This window comes from Salvelinus fontinalis, chromosome 30 (assembly GCF_029448725.1).
Source record: "Salvelinus fontinalis isolate EN_2023a chromosome 30, ASM2944872v1, whole genome shotgun sequence".
NCBI lineage: Eukaryota > Metazoa > Chordata > Actinopteri > Salmoniformes > Salmonidae > Salvelinus > Salvelinus fontinalis.
Genome location: NC_074694.1, coordinates 14,989,051 through 15,007,774, shown reverse-complemented (window position 1 = coordinate 15,007,774; position 18,724 = coordinate 14,989,051). Strand labels below are relative to the sequence as shown.

The window sequence follows — 18,724 nt, the reverse complement described above, 5'->3', positions numbered from 1 at the left end:
GTTTTTTAATACTATTTCAACCTGTCTGGTTTCAACTGACTAGACTACTTGGGACCGTTTTCTCCTCATGATACTCCATGCTAGTCTAAGAAAGGCTTGAGACAGGATGCAGGGAACACATCCTCTCAAATCAAAGGTGGGAAATCAAGAGGAGAACGTGGTCTGGCGACAGCCAGGCACCTCTGAAGGTTCTACAGTACAATAAGCTAATAGTCAGGTAAATTACATTGGCTTCAGACATGGCTACTGTGTAGTACTGTGATTATGGTAGTTTCACAGCTGCCTGTCTACAGCTGCCAAGATCAGAGGTGATAAAGAAAAAAGAAGCGCCTTGAAAAAGGACTAGATGAAGAACCTTGACTACTTCATTCCCACACAGGAAAAAAAACAACAGGGCTCTGTGATGCCAAGATCAGTTTATTTTAAGTCACATTAATGGAGATTTAGCATCTTATTAAGATGACATGAAGTGGACGGATGAGCTTTATTAATGTCCCCAGAACTTCAGCCAGATACTCTTCTCCCTCTGTAAACATACTGGATCTCACCCCTTCATATGTAACCAAGACCCTGATACAGCCCAGAGTTGGAGAATGACAGGAAATAAGAGCTAATGTTTCTTAAGACTGAGCAAAGAGCTCGGAATGGGATAAGTGACGACAGAGAAATAGTCTCTTTCCCGCAACATTCTCATACTTAGACAAATGCCTGTGCTTTTGTCGTCGACAGGGGAAAAAATATTTACAGTGGGTAGGGATGGATATTGCAATTGCAGACTTTGCTGGAAGAAGGCAGCTGCATCCAGAATAGATGATCGGCCATCGGCTTGTGAGAACACAAAAATATGGTAATTACTTTATACTATCTGCCCATCTGTCTCCCTGACCTGTTCATAAAGCTCTCACTCTCATGCAAACAAGAGGATATGGCGGGAAGTGTTTAATTAGTGCATCTGCTCCTGTGTGTGTGTGTGTGTGTGTGTAAGAACTAGTCTCCACATTGCTGCTTCTAGCCCAGCTGCTCTTCACAGTGACTGGCCACAGGGATGTAGTGGGAGGGGCCTTGCGTTCACTCCCATATCTAGCTAATCAGAGGGCCAACTGCAGCTGAAACCAAGAGGCTGGGGGCTTAATGAAAAAGGGTAAGCGTGCAGTCTAGGACTGGGAACCTGCAGGAATGACACCATCTACCCGGTATACCCGCTGACCGTATCCCCTCCTCCCGCCTATAAAAGAACCTGAAGAATTGAAAGAGGACTGTGTGCATTTGGATATTCCAGAGGAAAGAATTACAACAATATTTCCCTTCTAAAAACAAATCCATTGAAAGGCAGTGAGTGAACCAAAAGAAGAATTTTGGATAACAATTTTACAATACAAATTTTCGTTTTAATTCTTAAAATGTTTTATGTTGGCTTACTGGTCTTGAGTGGCTGCTTGGCCCGGGGGACCGGCTACAGGAAAACTCCAGACACGACAGCTGTTAATCAGAGACAGTACCAGATCCAGAATGGCCCGTGCAGCTACACCTTTCTGCTGCCTGAGCAGGACAACTGCAGGACCCCGAGCAGCACCTACACCAACCTGGTCCAGAAGGACGATCCGGCAGAGTATGACGAGTCTGCCCAGAGGCTGGAGCAGCTGGAGAACATCATGGAGAACAACACGCAGTGGCTCCTCAAGGTACAGTGTTCTGCTTGACTTCTCACAGCTTCTCTACTGGGAGTGCAGGTGTGTGTGTTCAACAAGGTCTCACACCCATTCGCATGATAAGTCGCTCTGGATAAGAGCGTCTGCTAAATGACTTAAATGTAAAATGTAAATGATTATACGTTTTTTATTCAGTCCCTCTATATCTTATGATCTGTTTCGTCTTTCTAATTAATGTATGTTACAAATGGTTCCACGAAAAGGTATGTTATTTGCACTCTTTGGATGAGTGCCCATATTTAAAACATAAGGGACTTGGTTCCAGATACCCCGTTGGGTGCTATGAGCCCTTCAGTGATTAAGCAGTAAATTAATGGCTCTGCTGCTCTGCCACTATGTTTAGGGCTGGCACAATTACCGTATAACTGACGGTTATGGATGAAGAGTCATGAAAATAACCATAACATTTTTAAATCAGCTGATTAAAGACAGGACCGCTGAGCATTCCTGCAGTTGAGTCCATTTCAGCTGTACCATGGACTCTTAACATGAAACTTTATTGTAATGTAAAAAAAATGTCATTCAAATTCTGTTAACTGATGTGGGTCATGTAATGGAATGTATTTGTTATGATATTGAGTTGAATCAACAAATCAAAGCATATCATTTTACTTCCTGTTTGCGCCTATGGGTACACTCGCAATGGCCGCCAGTCCACCCATTATGCCATCGTTGACTTGAAAAGGGACGCCCATTATATTCATTATATTTCTATGGCAGCAAATGCATAGAAATAAAAAAAATATTGCTATTCAAATGGTGACTGCGGTCATTTGGCTGGCCAATTACAATCATCCAAAATTCCTTGATCGTCACAGCCCTAATTATGTTACGTAAATTTAAGATGATAAAGTTAAGAGACAGTAAGCTTTTGCAGCCTTCGGCATAGATGTATAATCTGTGTTAAACTGACCTCATTATGTATCTTACTGTGCAGAGGTGATGTTATGTAGTATCATGGACTCATTTCAACTCAGGGAAATATTCATTTAGGCCAGTTACAGGTTCTGGTTTCCCACTCCGCTCAATATGGCTTACAACAGGGCTCTCCAAACCGGTTCCTGGAGATCTACCCTTGTGTAGGTTTTCAATTCAACCCTAGTTGCAACTAACCTGATTCAGTTTATCAACCAGCTAATTGAATCCGGTGCCCTAGATTAGGGTTGGAGCGAAAACCTACAGGACAGTTGCTCTCCAGGAACAAGGTTAGAGAGCCCCGTTTTACAAGTTGCTTTCTATAGGACAATTTTATTTCCCCCCCATGAGAGAATACAAGAGTATACAGTAGGACCAGGACTATACCAGTATCATGATTCTCGTTAGTATCATGGCAGGAAACAAAACAAAGCGGATTTGACTTCTTTAGGAAAACAGCCCTAATGTTGGAAACATCATGTCATCCAGAGTCACATTTATTTTCCAAGCTATAGCACACAATATTTTACATACAGCAGGTTTTTAAAGGAACAAATCATTTCTTCCCCCAAAAACAGTGATACCAGTATCTTCACAGCCCTAGTGTACACACCAACACTTCAGTGATGTGCAGGCACGTTATACTCCAGTCACTTTCCTTACTGCCAAGATGGCTTTGAAAGACTTCCATTCAGATTCAAAGAATCCTCAGATTCTGATTGAGAGGACTGAACTTGACCTTGTAAGGATGTAGGCAAGTGAATTGTGACATTGTCCTACTATTCGAAGGGGGCATCTTGAAATGGATTCAGTCTTGAGCAATAAGAAAGTGAATGTGAGCCGAAGTAGGAAGAAAGTATCCTGAAAGACCATAAAACAAAGAAGCGTCCCAGAACAGAAGCAGGGCTGTGGTGGCTCTGTGAGTGGGTGAGAAGGGCCTGAGAAGTGACAAAGCCTCAACACAGGTGCCCAGATGAAGGGCGTGCGCATCCCTTTCAGCACCGCTGAGCCATCGCTTGTGAAAGAAACAGAGTGGCTCTGCTTGGGCTGCCTCCATTCTTTCGTCTCTATAGAGTTTGATTAATGATGAGGTCTATAGAGCTCTGACAAGACAAGCACAACTTCAAAGTCTTATCACACAGCTCACACCTCTTCAAGGAAACAGACCCTGACCTGAATCACTCCGCCAGCTAGGTCAGCTGCTGCTAAGCGTTAGGGTCCCTAGACCTTTTGTCATTGCTGTTACATCAGAGCCACTGCTTAATAAAAACACCTAAATTAGAAAAATTTAGTCTTTAAAGGATGATGTTTTGAATATGGCACTCAACATAGCTTAGAAATACATTACAGACAGCAACTTTTAAGCTAAGGACAGTGATTGATCTGAAAAGTCATCTCTCACTCCGGAGTTTAAAAGCCTCGAAATGAAGCCGTTAAAATAGTGAATCTGTAGTCTTCAGACTCCGTGATAATCCGTCATTCAGTTCATTAAGTGTTTACTGCCTCACAGAATTCTATCCTCGAAGGACAGATTTGTTATGCGCAAACATGCGTGTAACTCTGCTAAAATCTCAAATCCAATTGACATGCATGATTTATGCTACACAATAGTCAGAGTTATGTGTGTTCAAGGTTAGGATTTGGCCTAAAGTGACTACTCTGGATGGAAAGGATTAAGAACATTGTCATTAATGTCTGTCATGGAAAGGAAGTCCAGTCTTTAACTGAAATGCAATACATTGGATGTAAAACAAACAAGTGAGCGGAACTAATCTATAGGAGATCTGCAAAGGTTCAGAGACTCCTGGTAAAAGTGAGGTCGGCTCAATGCATCCAGAATTCTGGAGGTATTTTAAAGGAAAAGGTAGACTATGTAATAGGGTCATTTGAAGAGAATTACTAATACTAACAAGTAAGAACAAAGCCTTATGCAAAATGTAAGTATTTATTTCCCAAATACATTGCTAATAAAATAAAATATAATTTTTCCTGACACGTCATAATTTCACACACTACAGCTTGTGGGAATATTGGCATGATCTGTAATAACAGAGGAAAGGCTCTTCCTCTGTACTGCACAATGTAAGACCCTGAGTCAAGGACAAAAGGAAATCACTGTACATCAACTGATGAAATGAACATTTATTGTGAGAGCAGAGATAATACCTCAAATTATTACACTGTCCCACTCTGAAAAAAAAATAGGGAGTCCAGCGGATGAACTTAAAATATGTGTCAGTTTGTGATCAAGCTTTCATGTTAACGTGGATGAAAAACAAGCATTGCTCGTGCAATCCTTAGGGGCAGGAGTGGAGTAAACAGCTGATTAGATAGCCGTCATTGGGAACTTCCCGCTTGCAGTTCCGATGGCACACTCTTCCAGCCTCCACGTGTCTGTGTCCAAGAACACAGCCAATATGGAAGTGGAGAAAGGAAGAAAAAAAAGAAAATTAGCACGGACTGCAGCCCTGTCATTCATTGACATGGGAAAAGGCTAAATATGCTTCCCAGTTTAAACTTAGTCACAATAGTTTAGCTTCTTGGCAGATGGGTATACAACCTAATTGTTTACGCAAAATACCAGAAAAACTTGGTCTACAAGTGCCATGATATCATCTTGCAGTGGAAGACGCTGTGTCGTAGAGGATGCAACTCATTACTCATCATTTCCAGCCTGTTTACACGACTTTCAGGCCTAATTGCCACTCAGGAACTTGATGCAGAAAAAGCTTTATGATTGGGTTTGTTCTAAATCTGACAGGTGGATACTGATTAGGGGACATAACTCCTATCTAAAGCTTTTATTTTCTCTGAAGACAATGATACCATGTGGGATAGACACTAGAGAAGATAGCTTATTAAGAACTTTTCAACTAGTAGATATTTTACAATTTATTAGTTGTCGTCACGATGACTGAACCTAAGTTATGTAAAGGCTCATTCAGAAGTACAATTTTACAAAAAGAACCTTAGCGGTTGAATATAGCATGTTGACAGGGAATTACAGTGCAGTCCCCATTGATTGTGATACAATTTGATGTTACCAAAAACAACCATATAAAAAATGTGTAGATTCAGTTAGATATTAATCTCTAGTATCGTTCAAGTGATGGAATTAATTAATATAAATCAGAAGGGATGCTGGGAAAATATTCTCAGTCTTCTATTTTTGACCCCAACAGAAGCAAGTGAACTTCCTGCAGCAATTTGAAGCTTCAATATAATGTAAATCTAAACACTAGTCAAAATGCCTGGCCTGTCACTGGATAATTGTCTACATCTACCTCAAGACTTCTCGGTCAGACAAGGGGAAAAGCCATGAACTCCATGACAAGGCTGTACTGCTTAAAAGGAGTAATTCTAAAAGGGAAATAGGCTACACATTCACTGGGACATCCATATGGTAAACCACAGTATCATACACAATTCATTTGACGCCATCACAGTGAACCAATAATACTGATATTTCACTTAAACCATCTCACTAACCCGCCTTCGTCAACTCTTATTGATCCTTACTGCAGCTGGAGAACTATATCCAGGAAAGCATGAAGCAGGAGATGGCCCAGATCCAGCAGAAGGCTGTCCACAACCACACGGCAGCCATGATAGAGATTGGGGCTAACTTGCTGAGTCAGACCACTGAGCAAACACGGAAACTGACCAACGTAGAGGCGCAGGTGAGGACCTTTAACTTAACAATATTGGTTGTGTGTGTGATATATATACATACTGTATACAGTGCTGTGAAAAAGTATTTGCCGCCTTCCTAATTCTCTACTTTCGCATTTTTTTTTTATACTGAATGTTATCAGATCTTCAAACGAAACCTAATATTAGATAACAGGATCCTGAATGAACAAATAATACAATTGCATACATATCTCATAAAAAAAAAAAAAAAAAATGTCATACCCAATTTTTATTTTACTTGGCAAGTCAGTTAAGAACAAATTCTTATTTTCAATGACGGGCTAGGAACAGTGGGTTAACTGCTTTGTTCAGGGGCAGAACGACAGAATTTTACCTTGTCAGCTCGGGGATTCGATCTTACAACCTTTTGGTTACTAGTCCAACGCTCTAACCAGTAGGCTACCTGCTGCCCCAATGCCACCCAATGCCCCTGTGTGAATGTCCCCTTTCACTCAATAACTGGTTGTGCTCCCTTTAGCTGCAATGACTCCAACCAAACGCTTCCTGTAGTTGTTGATCAGTCTCACACCGCTAGAATTCTCTGATACAGAGCAGAATTCATGATTCCTTCTATTAAGGCAAGTCGTCCAAGTCCCGAGGCAGCAAAGCATCCCCAAAGTATACATTTTTGTTATTTGTAAAGTCAGGTTCCCTTTATCTAATATTAGGTTTTGGTTGAAGATCTGACAACATTCAGTATAAAAAAAATATGCAAAAATAGAGAAAATCAGAAATGGTGCAAATACTTTCACGGCACTGTATGCTAAATGACTAAACATTCATTTAGCAGCAGCGGGGATAGTAAAATGTTTTCAGTGTAAACGTAGACGACTAAAACCAGACATAAAGTATGTAGAAAAGATCATGGAGCTCTATATATCACCAGAATAAAGTCACCAAAACAATCACCAAAATAAAAAAACTTGACAGTCAGGGAGAATGCTCAATTCCAAAAATGTCATGGCATGGGGACCCCATTAATTTTCTTATGTTTGACACACTCCAAAAGCATAAGAAAACTGCATAAGCCATGGAAAAGTGTAGAAATGCAGGAAATTAGCTTTAAAACTGCAATTTTTTCTCTGCCCCATGGTTAAAATGTGTAGAATTGCAGGAAATTAGCTCTGTGGCCAAGAGGGCCTCTAAAATGTTTGGTCAGAGACACTGCCGTTAGCCCCACCCCCCCATGCTAACTTTGCCACCTCCACTGAAAAAAATCCTAGGGGAAACACTGCAATTAATGACAAAAGTAATCAAATTGGCAAAATATATATATATTTTTAATCGAATGCTGTCCAACAGGGCCAGGATTATGATTTGCTTTAGAAGGCCATTGACCATTTTGTGAACGAACTACACAGCATTTCCTGTTACTAACGCCATTGTATTCCCACAAGAAAGGGTTTATCAATGTCACAATCAGACATCCGTGTGTTCAAAGTCACCAACACCAGCTCCAAATGGTAGACAGACACATACCCAACATTCATGTAAACAACAAATTGGCCCAGGATTTTGCTGAGTTCAGTTCCTCAAACTGGAAAATCAGAAGGGGTTTTCTGGACCTAGGATTTCAAAACATCTAAAGAAATGCATTACATTATAGAGCCACTCTTTCACAGTAGCCTCTACATCCTCTGCCCCTTTCCAATATATTTGTCCTTTATTGGAATTTGATTGTTCAGTTTTTTCCTGTTTCGAAACAGATTTCCACGACCATCTACACCCATGCTAATTGTGCTCTAAGAATGTGAAGTGAACCACAAAGTGTTTGCACATGATGTAAGATAGGACTGTTACAAATTGAGTTTGCACTCCTAGAATTTTTATCAAGGGCTACATTTACAAAATACAAATCTCTTGAGGGTGCTGTATTGTAAATGTTTTCAGTCTACTGTGAGTGTGGATAAAAACTAAACTTATGGCAGGCTGTGTACAATTTATTTTCAACTGTAGCTGATCCAAAAGAATTGCTGTGAACTATGGAGCTGTTTATGAAACAGACTACTCTAGAGAATACAGGGATATATCAGAATCCATTACATATTACTAATTTGAGATATTTTTCTAGCCAGGAAAAGACCAATGTTTCATTTAGTCATACCACATCCCCAATTGAGAGATTGCCACTTTAAAGTAATCAGTAGTTGAAACAATAACGAGTCCCCGCCACTGTTTCGGTAAAAAGCTGAGGGATGGGGGTGGAGAATTGGAACCACTCAAATTCATAGATGGAGCTATTAATGCAAGGATTGACCATTCTTGATATCAAAATTAGTTATATCGAGGTTTTTTGAATATACAGTGTTTGTTTACATTGACTTTGTTTACACCATTGTAGTAAAACAAGCTTATATTTTGGGCTCTGATGAGGAATTTATAAGTTCTATTCTTCAAGAATCAATGGGTACATTTCATTAATGGGAAAGTCCAAAAATGTATATACAGTGCCGTGAAGTATTTGCCCCTGTCTCATTCTCTATTTTGCACATAACTGACACTGAATGTTATCAGATCTTCAACCAAAACCTAATATTAGATGTGATCAAATAACAGATACTTTCAAGCATGACATGATTGTTTCAGATCCTGCCACAACATCTCAAATTGGGTTTAGGTCTCATCTTTGACTAGGCCATTCCAGAACTTTAAATTTGTTGCTTTTCTTCCATTCTGATGCAGAATGACTTGTGTGTTTTGGATCATTGTCTTGCTCCATGACCCAGCTCTGCTCCAGCTCATGGACGTATGGCCTCCTTTAGAACTCTTTGATACAGAGGAGAATTTATGGTTCCTTCAAGGAAGGCAAGTCATCCAGGTCCTGAGGCAGCAAAGCATCCCCAATCTATTACACTACTACCACCACCCGATCGAGAGGTTGTGGCAGGACCTGAAACTAGCAGTTCATGCTCAAAACCCCACTAATGTTGCTAAGTTACAGCAGTTCTGGATGGAAGAGTAGGCCAAAATGTATCCACGGGGATGGGAAAGACTACAGGAAGCATTTGGTTTCAGTCATTGCAGCTAAAGGTGGCACAACCAGTTATTGAGTGTAAGGGGGCAATTACTTTTTCACACAGGGACATTGGGTGTGGCATAACTTTGTTAATTAAGTATCAACATTGTCATTTGTTCACTCAGGTTTCTTTTATATAATATTAGGTCAAGGTTGAAGATCTGATAACATTAAGTGTCAGAAATATAAAAAAAAGAGAAAATCAGAAAGGGGGCAAATACTTTTTCATGGCAATCAGCACTTTAAGGGCAGATTCTGAAAATACAAAACAAAATTACTTGCGGGAAAACAAAAGCAAATCCCTCAAGATCCTGTGTTCTTAATTTGATTCTTGACAAATATCTGACAATGACAACAAAATTATGTTTACTTAATTTAATCTGTAAAAGGCTTGCAGCAATTAATAGCGCAATCTCAAACATTTTCTGTGGGAAGTAATTGTCTCTCATCTTTAGGTAATAAATAATACAACTCGGCTCGAACGTCAGCTTCTTGAGAACTTTCTGTCAACGAATAAGTTGGAAAAACAGCTCATTTTCCAAATAAATGAAATAAGCAAGCTGAATGACAAAAACAGGTAAGGATGTTTTGTTGTTTGTAGTAAACTGCACTGTCATGCAGGTGCCCAATCTCTAAATCATGCTTTAACTAAACAGGCTACAAACACCAGATATTAGACTAAATATTTACTGTTTCCTATATTCTGTGTGAAACAGTTCTGTAAAACAAACCTCTTGATAAGATAGCTAGTTGCTTGGATTGGAAACCAGGGAAGTTGAGTTGCCATATGTATTGTACAACAGTCCACAACAGTAATAATTGCTGGGACAACACCAACATACTATGTAGTGCTATAAGACCAGTAATGCCCTGCCAGCTCTGTTGCGAGTTGCTGAGCGTGTACCCTGCCCTTCCTCCTCCTCAGCTACCTGGAGAAGAGGGTGGGGGAGATGGAGATGCAGATGCAGGTGGAGCTGGAGCAGCTGAAGGAGAAGAAGGAGCAGCTCTCTACACTGGTACTGAGACAGACTGCCGTCATCGAGGAGCTGGAGAAACAGCTGATCCGGGCCACCACCAACAGCTCTGCCCTGCAGCGGCAGCAACAGGAGCTACTGGAGACCGTCAACAACCTAATCTACACCATCTCCGTCCCCGCAGGTGGAGGAGGGTGACAGAGTCTGATAGACTCAGGGGGGGGGGAACATTGGCATCTCAGCAGCATCATTGATTAAGGCCAGAATGCTATGGTCAATTCAATTAGTCTAATAAGACATAGGTTTAGTAAAAAAGAAATATATAAAAAAATTGTTTCAAATGTAGTAAATCAAAACCACTGTTGAAAAGTAACTATCCTACTATATATTTATGGAAAAGTAAACTTGCTGCAGTATAAATTTGATGTGCTATCCACTTTTTGCAGTGAACAAGCCTACCATGATGCAGGATACACCGACCACATACCCAGACTGTGCTGCACTCTATAAGTCGGGGAACACAGACAGTGGAGTCTACTCACTGGCCCTTCCCAACACTACACAGGAGATTAAGGTACAATTAAACTCTTATGTTAATATCCATTTGTCCTATGCAATTTATAAGCTGTCTACATTCAGAACAAATGTACAATTACAGTTGAAGTCAGAAGTTTACATACACCTTAGCCAAATACATTTAAACTCAGTTTCACAATTCCTGACATTTAATCCTAGTAAAAATTCCCTGTCTTATGTCAGTTAGGATCACCACTTTATTTTAAGAATGTGAAATGTCAGAAAAATAGTAGAGAGAATTATTTATTTCAGCTTATATTTCTTTCATCACATTCGCATGGGTCAGAAGTTTACATACACTCAATTAGTATTTGGTAGCATTGCCTTTAAAATTGTTCAACTTGGGTCAAACATTTCAGGTAGCCTTCCACAAGCTTCCCACAATAAGTTGGGTGAATTTTGGCCCATTCCTCCTGACAGAGCTGCTGTAACCGAGTCAGGTTTGTAGGCCTCCTTGCTCGCACATGCTTTTTTAGTTCTGCCCACAAATGTTCTATGGGATTGAGGTCAGGGCTTTGTGATGGCCACTCCAATACCTTGACTTTGTTGTCCTTAAGCCATTTTGCCACAACTTTGGAAGTATGCTTGGGGTCATTGTCCATTTGGAAGACCCATTTGCGACCAAGCTTTAACTTCCTGACTGATGTCTTGAGATGTTGCTTCAATATATCAACAATTTTCCTGCCTCATGGTGCCATCTATTTTGTGAAGTGCACCAGTCCCCCTGCAGCAACCCCTGTGCTTCACGGTTGGGATGTGTTCTTTGGCTTGCAAGCATCCCCCCTTTTCCTCCAAACATAACGATGGTCATTATGGCCAAACAATTCTATTTTTGTTGCATCAGACCAGAGGACATTTCTCCAAAAAGTACAATCTTTGTCCCCATGTGCAGTTGCAAACCGTAGTCTAGCTTTTTTATGGTGGTTTTGTAGCAGTGGCTTCCTCCTTGCTGAGCGGCCTTTCAGGTTATGTTGATATAGGACTCGTTTTACTGTGGATATAGATACTTTTGTACCGGTTTCCTCCAGCATCTTCACAAGGTCCTTTGCTGTTGTTCTGGGATTGATTTGCACTTTTCACACCAAAGTGCGTTCATCTCTAGGAGACAGAACACGTCTCCTTCCTGAGCGGTATGACGGCTGAGGGGTCCCATTGTGTTTATACTTGCGTACTATTGTTTGTACAGATGAATGTGGTACCTTCAGGCGTTTGGAAATTGCTCCCAAGAATGAACCAGACTTGTGGAAGTCTACAATTTATTTTCTGAGGTCTTGGCTAATTTCTTTTGATTTTACCATTATGTCAAGCAAGGAGGCACTGAGTTTGAAGGTAGGCCTTGAAATACATCCACAGGTACACCTCCAATTGACTCAAATGATGTCAATTAGCCTATCAGAAGCTTCTAAAGCCATGACATCATTTTCTGGAATGTTCCAAGCTGTTTAAAGGCACAGTCAACTTAGTGTATGTAAACTTCTGACCCACTGGAATTGTGATACAGTGAAATAATCTGTCTGTAAACAATTGTTGGAAAAATCACTTGTGTCATGCACAAAGTGGATGTTTAAACCGACTTGCCAAAACTATAGTTTGTTAACTTCTTACAGCTGAGATCCCGTTAACGGGATCGACTTGACAACAGCCAGTGAAAGTGCAGGGCGTCAAATTCAAACAGAAATCTCATAATTAAAATTCCTCAAACATACCAGTATTTTACACCATTTTAAAGATAAACTTGTTGTTAATCCCACCAGTGTCCGATTTCAAAAAGGCTTCACGACAAAAGCTCACCATCTGATTATGTTAGGTCAGTACCTAGTCAGATGAAAAACACAGCCATTTTTCAAGCCAAAGAGAGGAGAGAGGAGTCACAAAAAGCAGAAAGAGATAAAATGGATCACTAACTTTTGATGATCTTCATCAGATGACACTCATAGGATTTCATGTGACAATACATGTATGTTTTTTCCCGATAAAGTTCATATTTATATCCAAAAATCTTAGTTTACATTGGCGCGTTATGTTCAGTAATGTTTTGCCTCCAAAACATCCGGTGATTTTGCAGAGAGCCACATCAATTTACAGAAATACTCATAATAAACATTGATGAAAGATACAAGTATTATACATGGAACTTTAGATAAACTTCTCCTTAATGCAAACGCTGTGTCAGATTTCCCAAAAACTTTACGGAAAAAGCACACCATGCAATAATCTGAGTACGGCGCTGACACAAAAACAAGCCATACAGGTACCCGCCATGTTGTGGAGTCAACAGAAGTCAGAAATAGCATTATAAATATTCACTTATCTTTGATGATCTTCATCAGAATGCATTCCCAGGAATCCCAGTTCCACAATAAATGTTTGTTTTGTTCGATAAAGTCCATAATTTATGTCCAAATACCTCCTTTTTGTTCGCGCGTTTAGTTCAAAAATCCAAATTCATGACGCGCAGGCCAGACGAAAAGTCAAAAAATTCCATTACAGTTCGTAGAAACATGTCAAACGATGTATAGAATCAATCTTTAGGATGTTTTTAACATAAATCTTCAATAATGTTTCAACCGGAGAATTCCTTTGTCTTTAGAAACGAAAAGGAACGCAGCTACCTCTCACGGGGGCGCGCCTGAGTGAGCTCGTGGCACTCTGCCAGACCACTGACTCAATCAGTTCTCATTCCCTCATCCTTCACAGTAGAAGCATCAAACAAGGTTCCAAAGACCGTTGACATTTAGTGAAAGCCTTAGGACGTGCAATATGACCCCATAGACACTGTATATTGGATAGGCAAACCTACAAACCTCAGATTTCCCACTCCCTGGTTGGATTTTTTTCTCAGGTTTTTGCCTGCCAAATGAGTTCTGTTATACTCACAGACATCATTCAAACAGTTTTAGAAACTTCAGTGTTTTCTATTCAAATCTACTAATAATATGCATATCTTAGCTTCTGGGACTGAGTAGCAGGCAGTTTACTCTGGGCACCTTATTCATCCAAGCTACTCAATACTGCCCCCAGCCATAAGAAGTTAACAAGAAATTTGTGGAGTGGTTGAGTAGGGGTTCTCCTTAGATACTTTTCATTGGTGAGTTACAATCTGGCAATTACACATCGCTTGTTCTCACAAAACTACCATTGCCTTTAAACTACTGATATGGAACTGTTTTTATTGTTAAGTTTGTTGCTGTATATACCGGTAGAAAATCTTTGTTGTTTTGTTTGAAGGCTTACTGTGACATGGAGATGGAGGGCGGTGGATGGACAGTACTACAAAAACGATTTGATGGTCGGGTTGACTTCCACCGTACGTGGAAAGAGTACAAAATGGTGAGCGCAAGAGGAAATGATCCCAGTCCCACAGCACAAAGCTTAGATTACGCTGGCCAGTGGCAACAAACAGAACAAACATTATGATCATATTAAAAGTTGAATAATTATGTTTTTATATTCCTTCAAAGGGCTTTGGAAACCCTTCAGATGAATACTGGTTGGGAAATGAGTTTGTTTCGATACTGACCAATCAGCAACCCTACGTCTTGAGAATACAGATGATGGATTGGGAGGAAAACTCAGGATTCTCACTATATGACCAGTTCTCTCTCGGCAGTGAAGCAGAAAACTACAGGTATGCCTAGATTTCCCAGGTATGGTGTTCCAATGCTAGGCTACTTATGTGACGGAAACTATGTTGGGGGAGTCTGTGTGGAGGACCTTTAAATATAGGTGATCGCTTTTAGTACTTTGCGATGTGGACTGAAACACATTATCATAGCTGCATGACAGAGACAGATTTAGTCTGTTACTCAAGATGTTTTGATGTAGTAATGTTAAAGTAAGTTCTAACAAAATGGTGCATACAACATGTTCTTGAAAATCAACAAACAAAACATTTACCTTGCCTGAAAATATAAATATGTAGGGTGGGCGGTGGGAGGATCAAACACTTGTCACCAGTCCAAAATAAATATTTTGTCATCTGGAAAATGGTCAGGATCTGTGAAACAGAAGACTAAAATGCTTCGGTCTCCTAAACATTCAATCTGCACCCCTAGACATCACCAGTACCTGCCATTTTCTTTGCTGAACATAAGCTGATTTTAAGGAGAGAACTGATACTTCCTCTGTTTGAGCATTAGACCTCTACTCAAGCACACTTCTATTCATTACTTTAGTCTCGAAGTATGACCCTTGACTATTCTAGAACCAGAAATATAAATGATTCCATATAACTCATCTTAATACTGAAATTCAAAGGCCACAAAACAACGGAGGTTAGCAATGACATCAATACCTCATCACCAGCATTGATATTTTCGACAGAATGAATGGGCGGAAGTTAGGCCTAGCGGTTAGAGCATTGAACCAGTAACCAAAATATCGCTGGTTCAAATCCCCGAGCTAACTAGCTGTAAAATCTGTCGATGTGCCCTTGAGCAAGGCACTTAACCCTAATTGCTCCTGTAAGTCGCTCTGGAAAAGAGCATCTGCTAAATGACTAAAATGTCAAATATAATGAACAACCAAACCATAACAGGGCCCTTCTGTCAGCAAACCCTACTGCAGCTGTCATGCTTCACTTAACTTGCAAATGACTAGTGTGAAGACATAGCCTATAGTAGGGTTACTCAACTCTTACCCTACAAGGTACAGAGCCTGCTGGTTTTCTGTTCTACCTGATAGTTCATTGCACACACCCGGTGTCCCAGGTCTAAATCAGTCCCTCATTAGAGGCGACCAATGAAAAAATTCAGTGGCACTGGTTTCGTGGTCCAGAGTTGAGTTTGGGTGCCGATAGCTTGTCATGGAGCACAAGAAAGGTTCAAAAGTAGTCACGGAAAACCAAGGGATCTACAAACACAGCATCTTGTAGGTTAGTGCTAGCAGAGTAAGGAATCCTTGGCGGACTAAACTTGGGTCTTCCGACGAATGGCAATCATGTACTTCCTCCTCACATTGTATTTCTCTGTTTTCTTTACACAGGATACACCTTAAAGGCTACAGTGGAACAGCAGGCAAAATTAGTAGCCTTGGTCAACCAGGAAGTGATTTCAGCACAAAAGATGCCGACAATGACAGATGTGTTTGCAAATGCTCACAACTGACAACAGGAGGTAAGGAACAGATTCATTTGCCAATCTCCTCGGCTTTTCCACCAGCCTTCATTAAGATCAATTATTTCCTCCATTTTCACATTTAACCCCCCCCCCACAAGCGTTTGGCACTACCCCCAGAAAAAAAAGTTAAGACGTCTTGCCTTTTCCTTCTGTCGTGGGGTCAAGGCTCTCAAGCAAACTTAGATATGAGCTGATCAGTAATTAACTCAGTTGGGAATTCAGCCCCTGCAACAGTTGACATTAATAGTCTGGGAACTAAGGATTTCCCCCTCCCCCTCTCTCTGAGCTCAGAATAGAGGTCCTCCTCCATGTCTCTGATTTGTAGACTGCTTTGGGCGCTAGACTTGGACTTGTTCCGTGTATCGGGGGTCTACCTACTCTACATGTAAGCTGCTCACCAAATGATTTCCCCTCCCGAGGTCTCGCATAGAGGAATCCCTATACCTCAGGGAATTGTTGGAGATAACCAGCTGCATATGAACAAAAATAGGACTAAGATGACAGACACAGGGGGGAATGAGCTGCACAACTTGCAGTCCATGTGATATAACAATCCCGACTTTCCCATTGAACTCAACGAAACTGAGGCTACAAAACTGTGGGAGTTAATCGTAATGTGATAATACAAAACGTCAGTGTTAGAAGGAGAAGCACAGCCCCTCATTGGGCTTGTTGTCTTACAGACCATGCACATCATGAAAAACCTCAGACTGACAATCTCTTGTTTTCTGCTTTTCAAGGCTGGTGGTTTGACGCCTGCGGCCCCTCTAACTTGAACGGAATATTTTTCCAGCACGGCCAGAACTCTAATCGATTCAATGGAATCAAATGGTACTACTGGAAGGGCTCAGGCTACTCACTGAAGTCTACCACAATGATGATCAGACCAGTAGACTTCTGAGGCTGTCCCAGAAACATGCCTCTCACAGACGGACATAGGAGAGCACTGGGAAACTACAGACAAAAAAAAGACTGAACTGCTCCATAACAGCAACCTCACCACAAGGAAAGGAACAAATTAATTCACTCCAACAAAATTGACAGGTGAAAACATGCAGAAGTCTATGAACTGTGTATTTTCAGAAACATATGGGCTTTGGACTGCATAACCAACCAGGACAAGGCAGTCAAAGGATGAAACAGGTATTTATAGCTAACTGGAACTGTGGTAGAGATAACAGTATTGTTTTCTATAACAAGCAATACCCGGGGAAATGTCAGTGTGTAACACAATGCAAGGTTGACCAAGTACATTCTGTAATAATGATATTTCACCCCATTACATTTGATACAATGAATTTGAAAATGGTTACATTTTATAATAGGCCTAATACTAAAAGCAAAGAGAACTAGGGTACAAATACTTGATCAAATATGAACATAACGCGCTATGGTCATCAGTAATGAATCTACTGCTTTTCTTTCTTAGAGCTTGTACATACTTACATGATATAATTTAAAATGTATAGATGGTTCACAAAATCTATTAAAATCAGATGTGATAACTTTTATTGGGATGTTACTCAAAACATGTAATCAATGTCAATTAACCTAATTATGCACTTGTGCAAATCTATTGCAAGTGTGTTCAACTTTTTCCATGATTACACAATCGACGGAGTAATTCGACTTCCACGTCCTTTGCCTGACTTAGGCTACGTACTCTGTTGTGATTCTAATCTGTACAAGGTATCCAGAGAAAGTGGAGCATATCTGCTTATATTTATCAATCGAATTTAATTGTTGTACTGTAGAAATGTGATTTATGGTTATAATAATTTATGTAATACATTTTACCCATGCTTCTGTGAACATTTGGGACCAAAACTTTTTCACTTAATTCTTCTAAACAACTGGCGTTATGAGTAGGATTAGTGTATTTAGGAATTTTTCTGTGTGGAGTACAATGTCTTGTCAGATCCTGTCACTCCTACGTGACGCTCGTCCCTGAACCGACGGCCGGTCGCACAATCTGATGTGAAACAATGATGTGGAGAATGGATAATGGTTGTCAGAAAGGCAAAGAAATAGACTTTAGAACACCATGCAAATTAAATTATCTTAAATTCAAGCTACAGTTGTCTTCATTCTGCTTTAACACAAAACATAAAAAATGTGTTTTAATGTCTGATGTGTCATGCCTATGATGTTTAAAAAACGCCTTCAACTTTCAATTCAGTTAGATTCTCGGACAACGTCAGGCTTTTGCAGGAAGCTATTTACCTCAGCACTACCCACTACTGCACAAGACAGAAATCAGCACAGATTGAGCGTGTGTCAGGTAAAAATGCTGAATGGTCCCATTCAAATCAAATGACCTGGCTCATCAAGAGCCTTCAGGGAGTGTGGAGATTGTTTTGGCCGCCACAACAGAACTGTGTGCAATTTCAAAAGGAAATGTGATGAGACAGTATTCTATAGCAAAACACCCCTTCCCCTTCACAGATGCAAGCCAAAGATTAATGAATGGAGAAGGACAGGAAGAAGCAACATCCACATCTGACACAGGATGCTGGAGTGAAAAATCACTTTGAAAATTAATTAATGGCAATAAAATGAGGTGTCCTACCCACTTCCTACTGTTTGGAATTCCAGCTCTTAGAGACAGTTGCAGCATATGCTAGTAAACTGAACAGGCCATTTCATTATAAAAGCATAGACTTAACCAATATGACCCCAAGGGCTATGTTTGAATAAGAATAGTATACAATATTAGTAGAATCT

The 18,724-nt window shown here is 40.3% G+C and overlaps 1 protein-coding gene and 1 pseudogene across 1 annotated transcript; one reads left to right on the top strand and one right to left on the bottom strand.

Moving 5' to 3' along the window:
• LOC129828453 (microcephalin-like) overlaps positions 1-18,724 on the bottom strand; it is a 34,852-nt pseudogene that overhangs the window by 5,100 nt on the left and 11,028 nt on the right.
• LOC129828694 (angiopoietin-2-like) lies at positions 1,081-18,071 on the top strand. The gene is made up of 9 exons (XM_055889830.1): positions 1,081-1,682; positions 6,149-6,304; positions 9,789-9,910; positions 10,259-10,491; positions 10,754-10,881; positions 14,112-14,213; positions 14,345-14,511; positions 15,867-15,997; positions 16,741-18,071. The coding sequence occupies exons 1-9, from the start codon at positions 1,401-1,403 to the stop codon at positions 16,899-16,901; spliced, it is 1,482 nt and encodes a 493-aa protein (XP_055745805.1). The 5' UTR covers positions 1,081-1,400; the 3' UTR covers positions 16,902-18,071.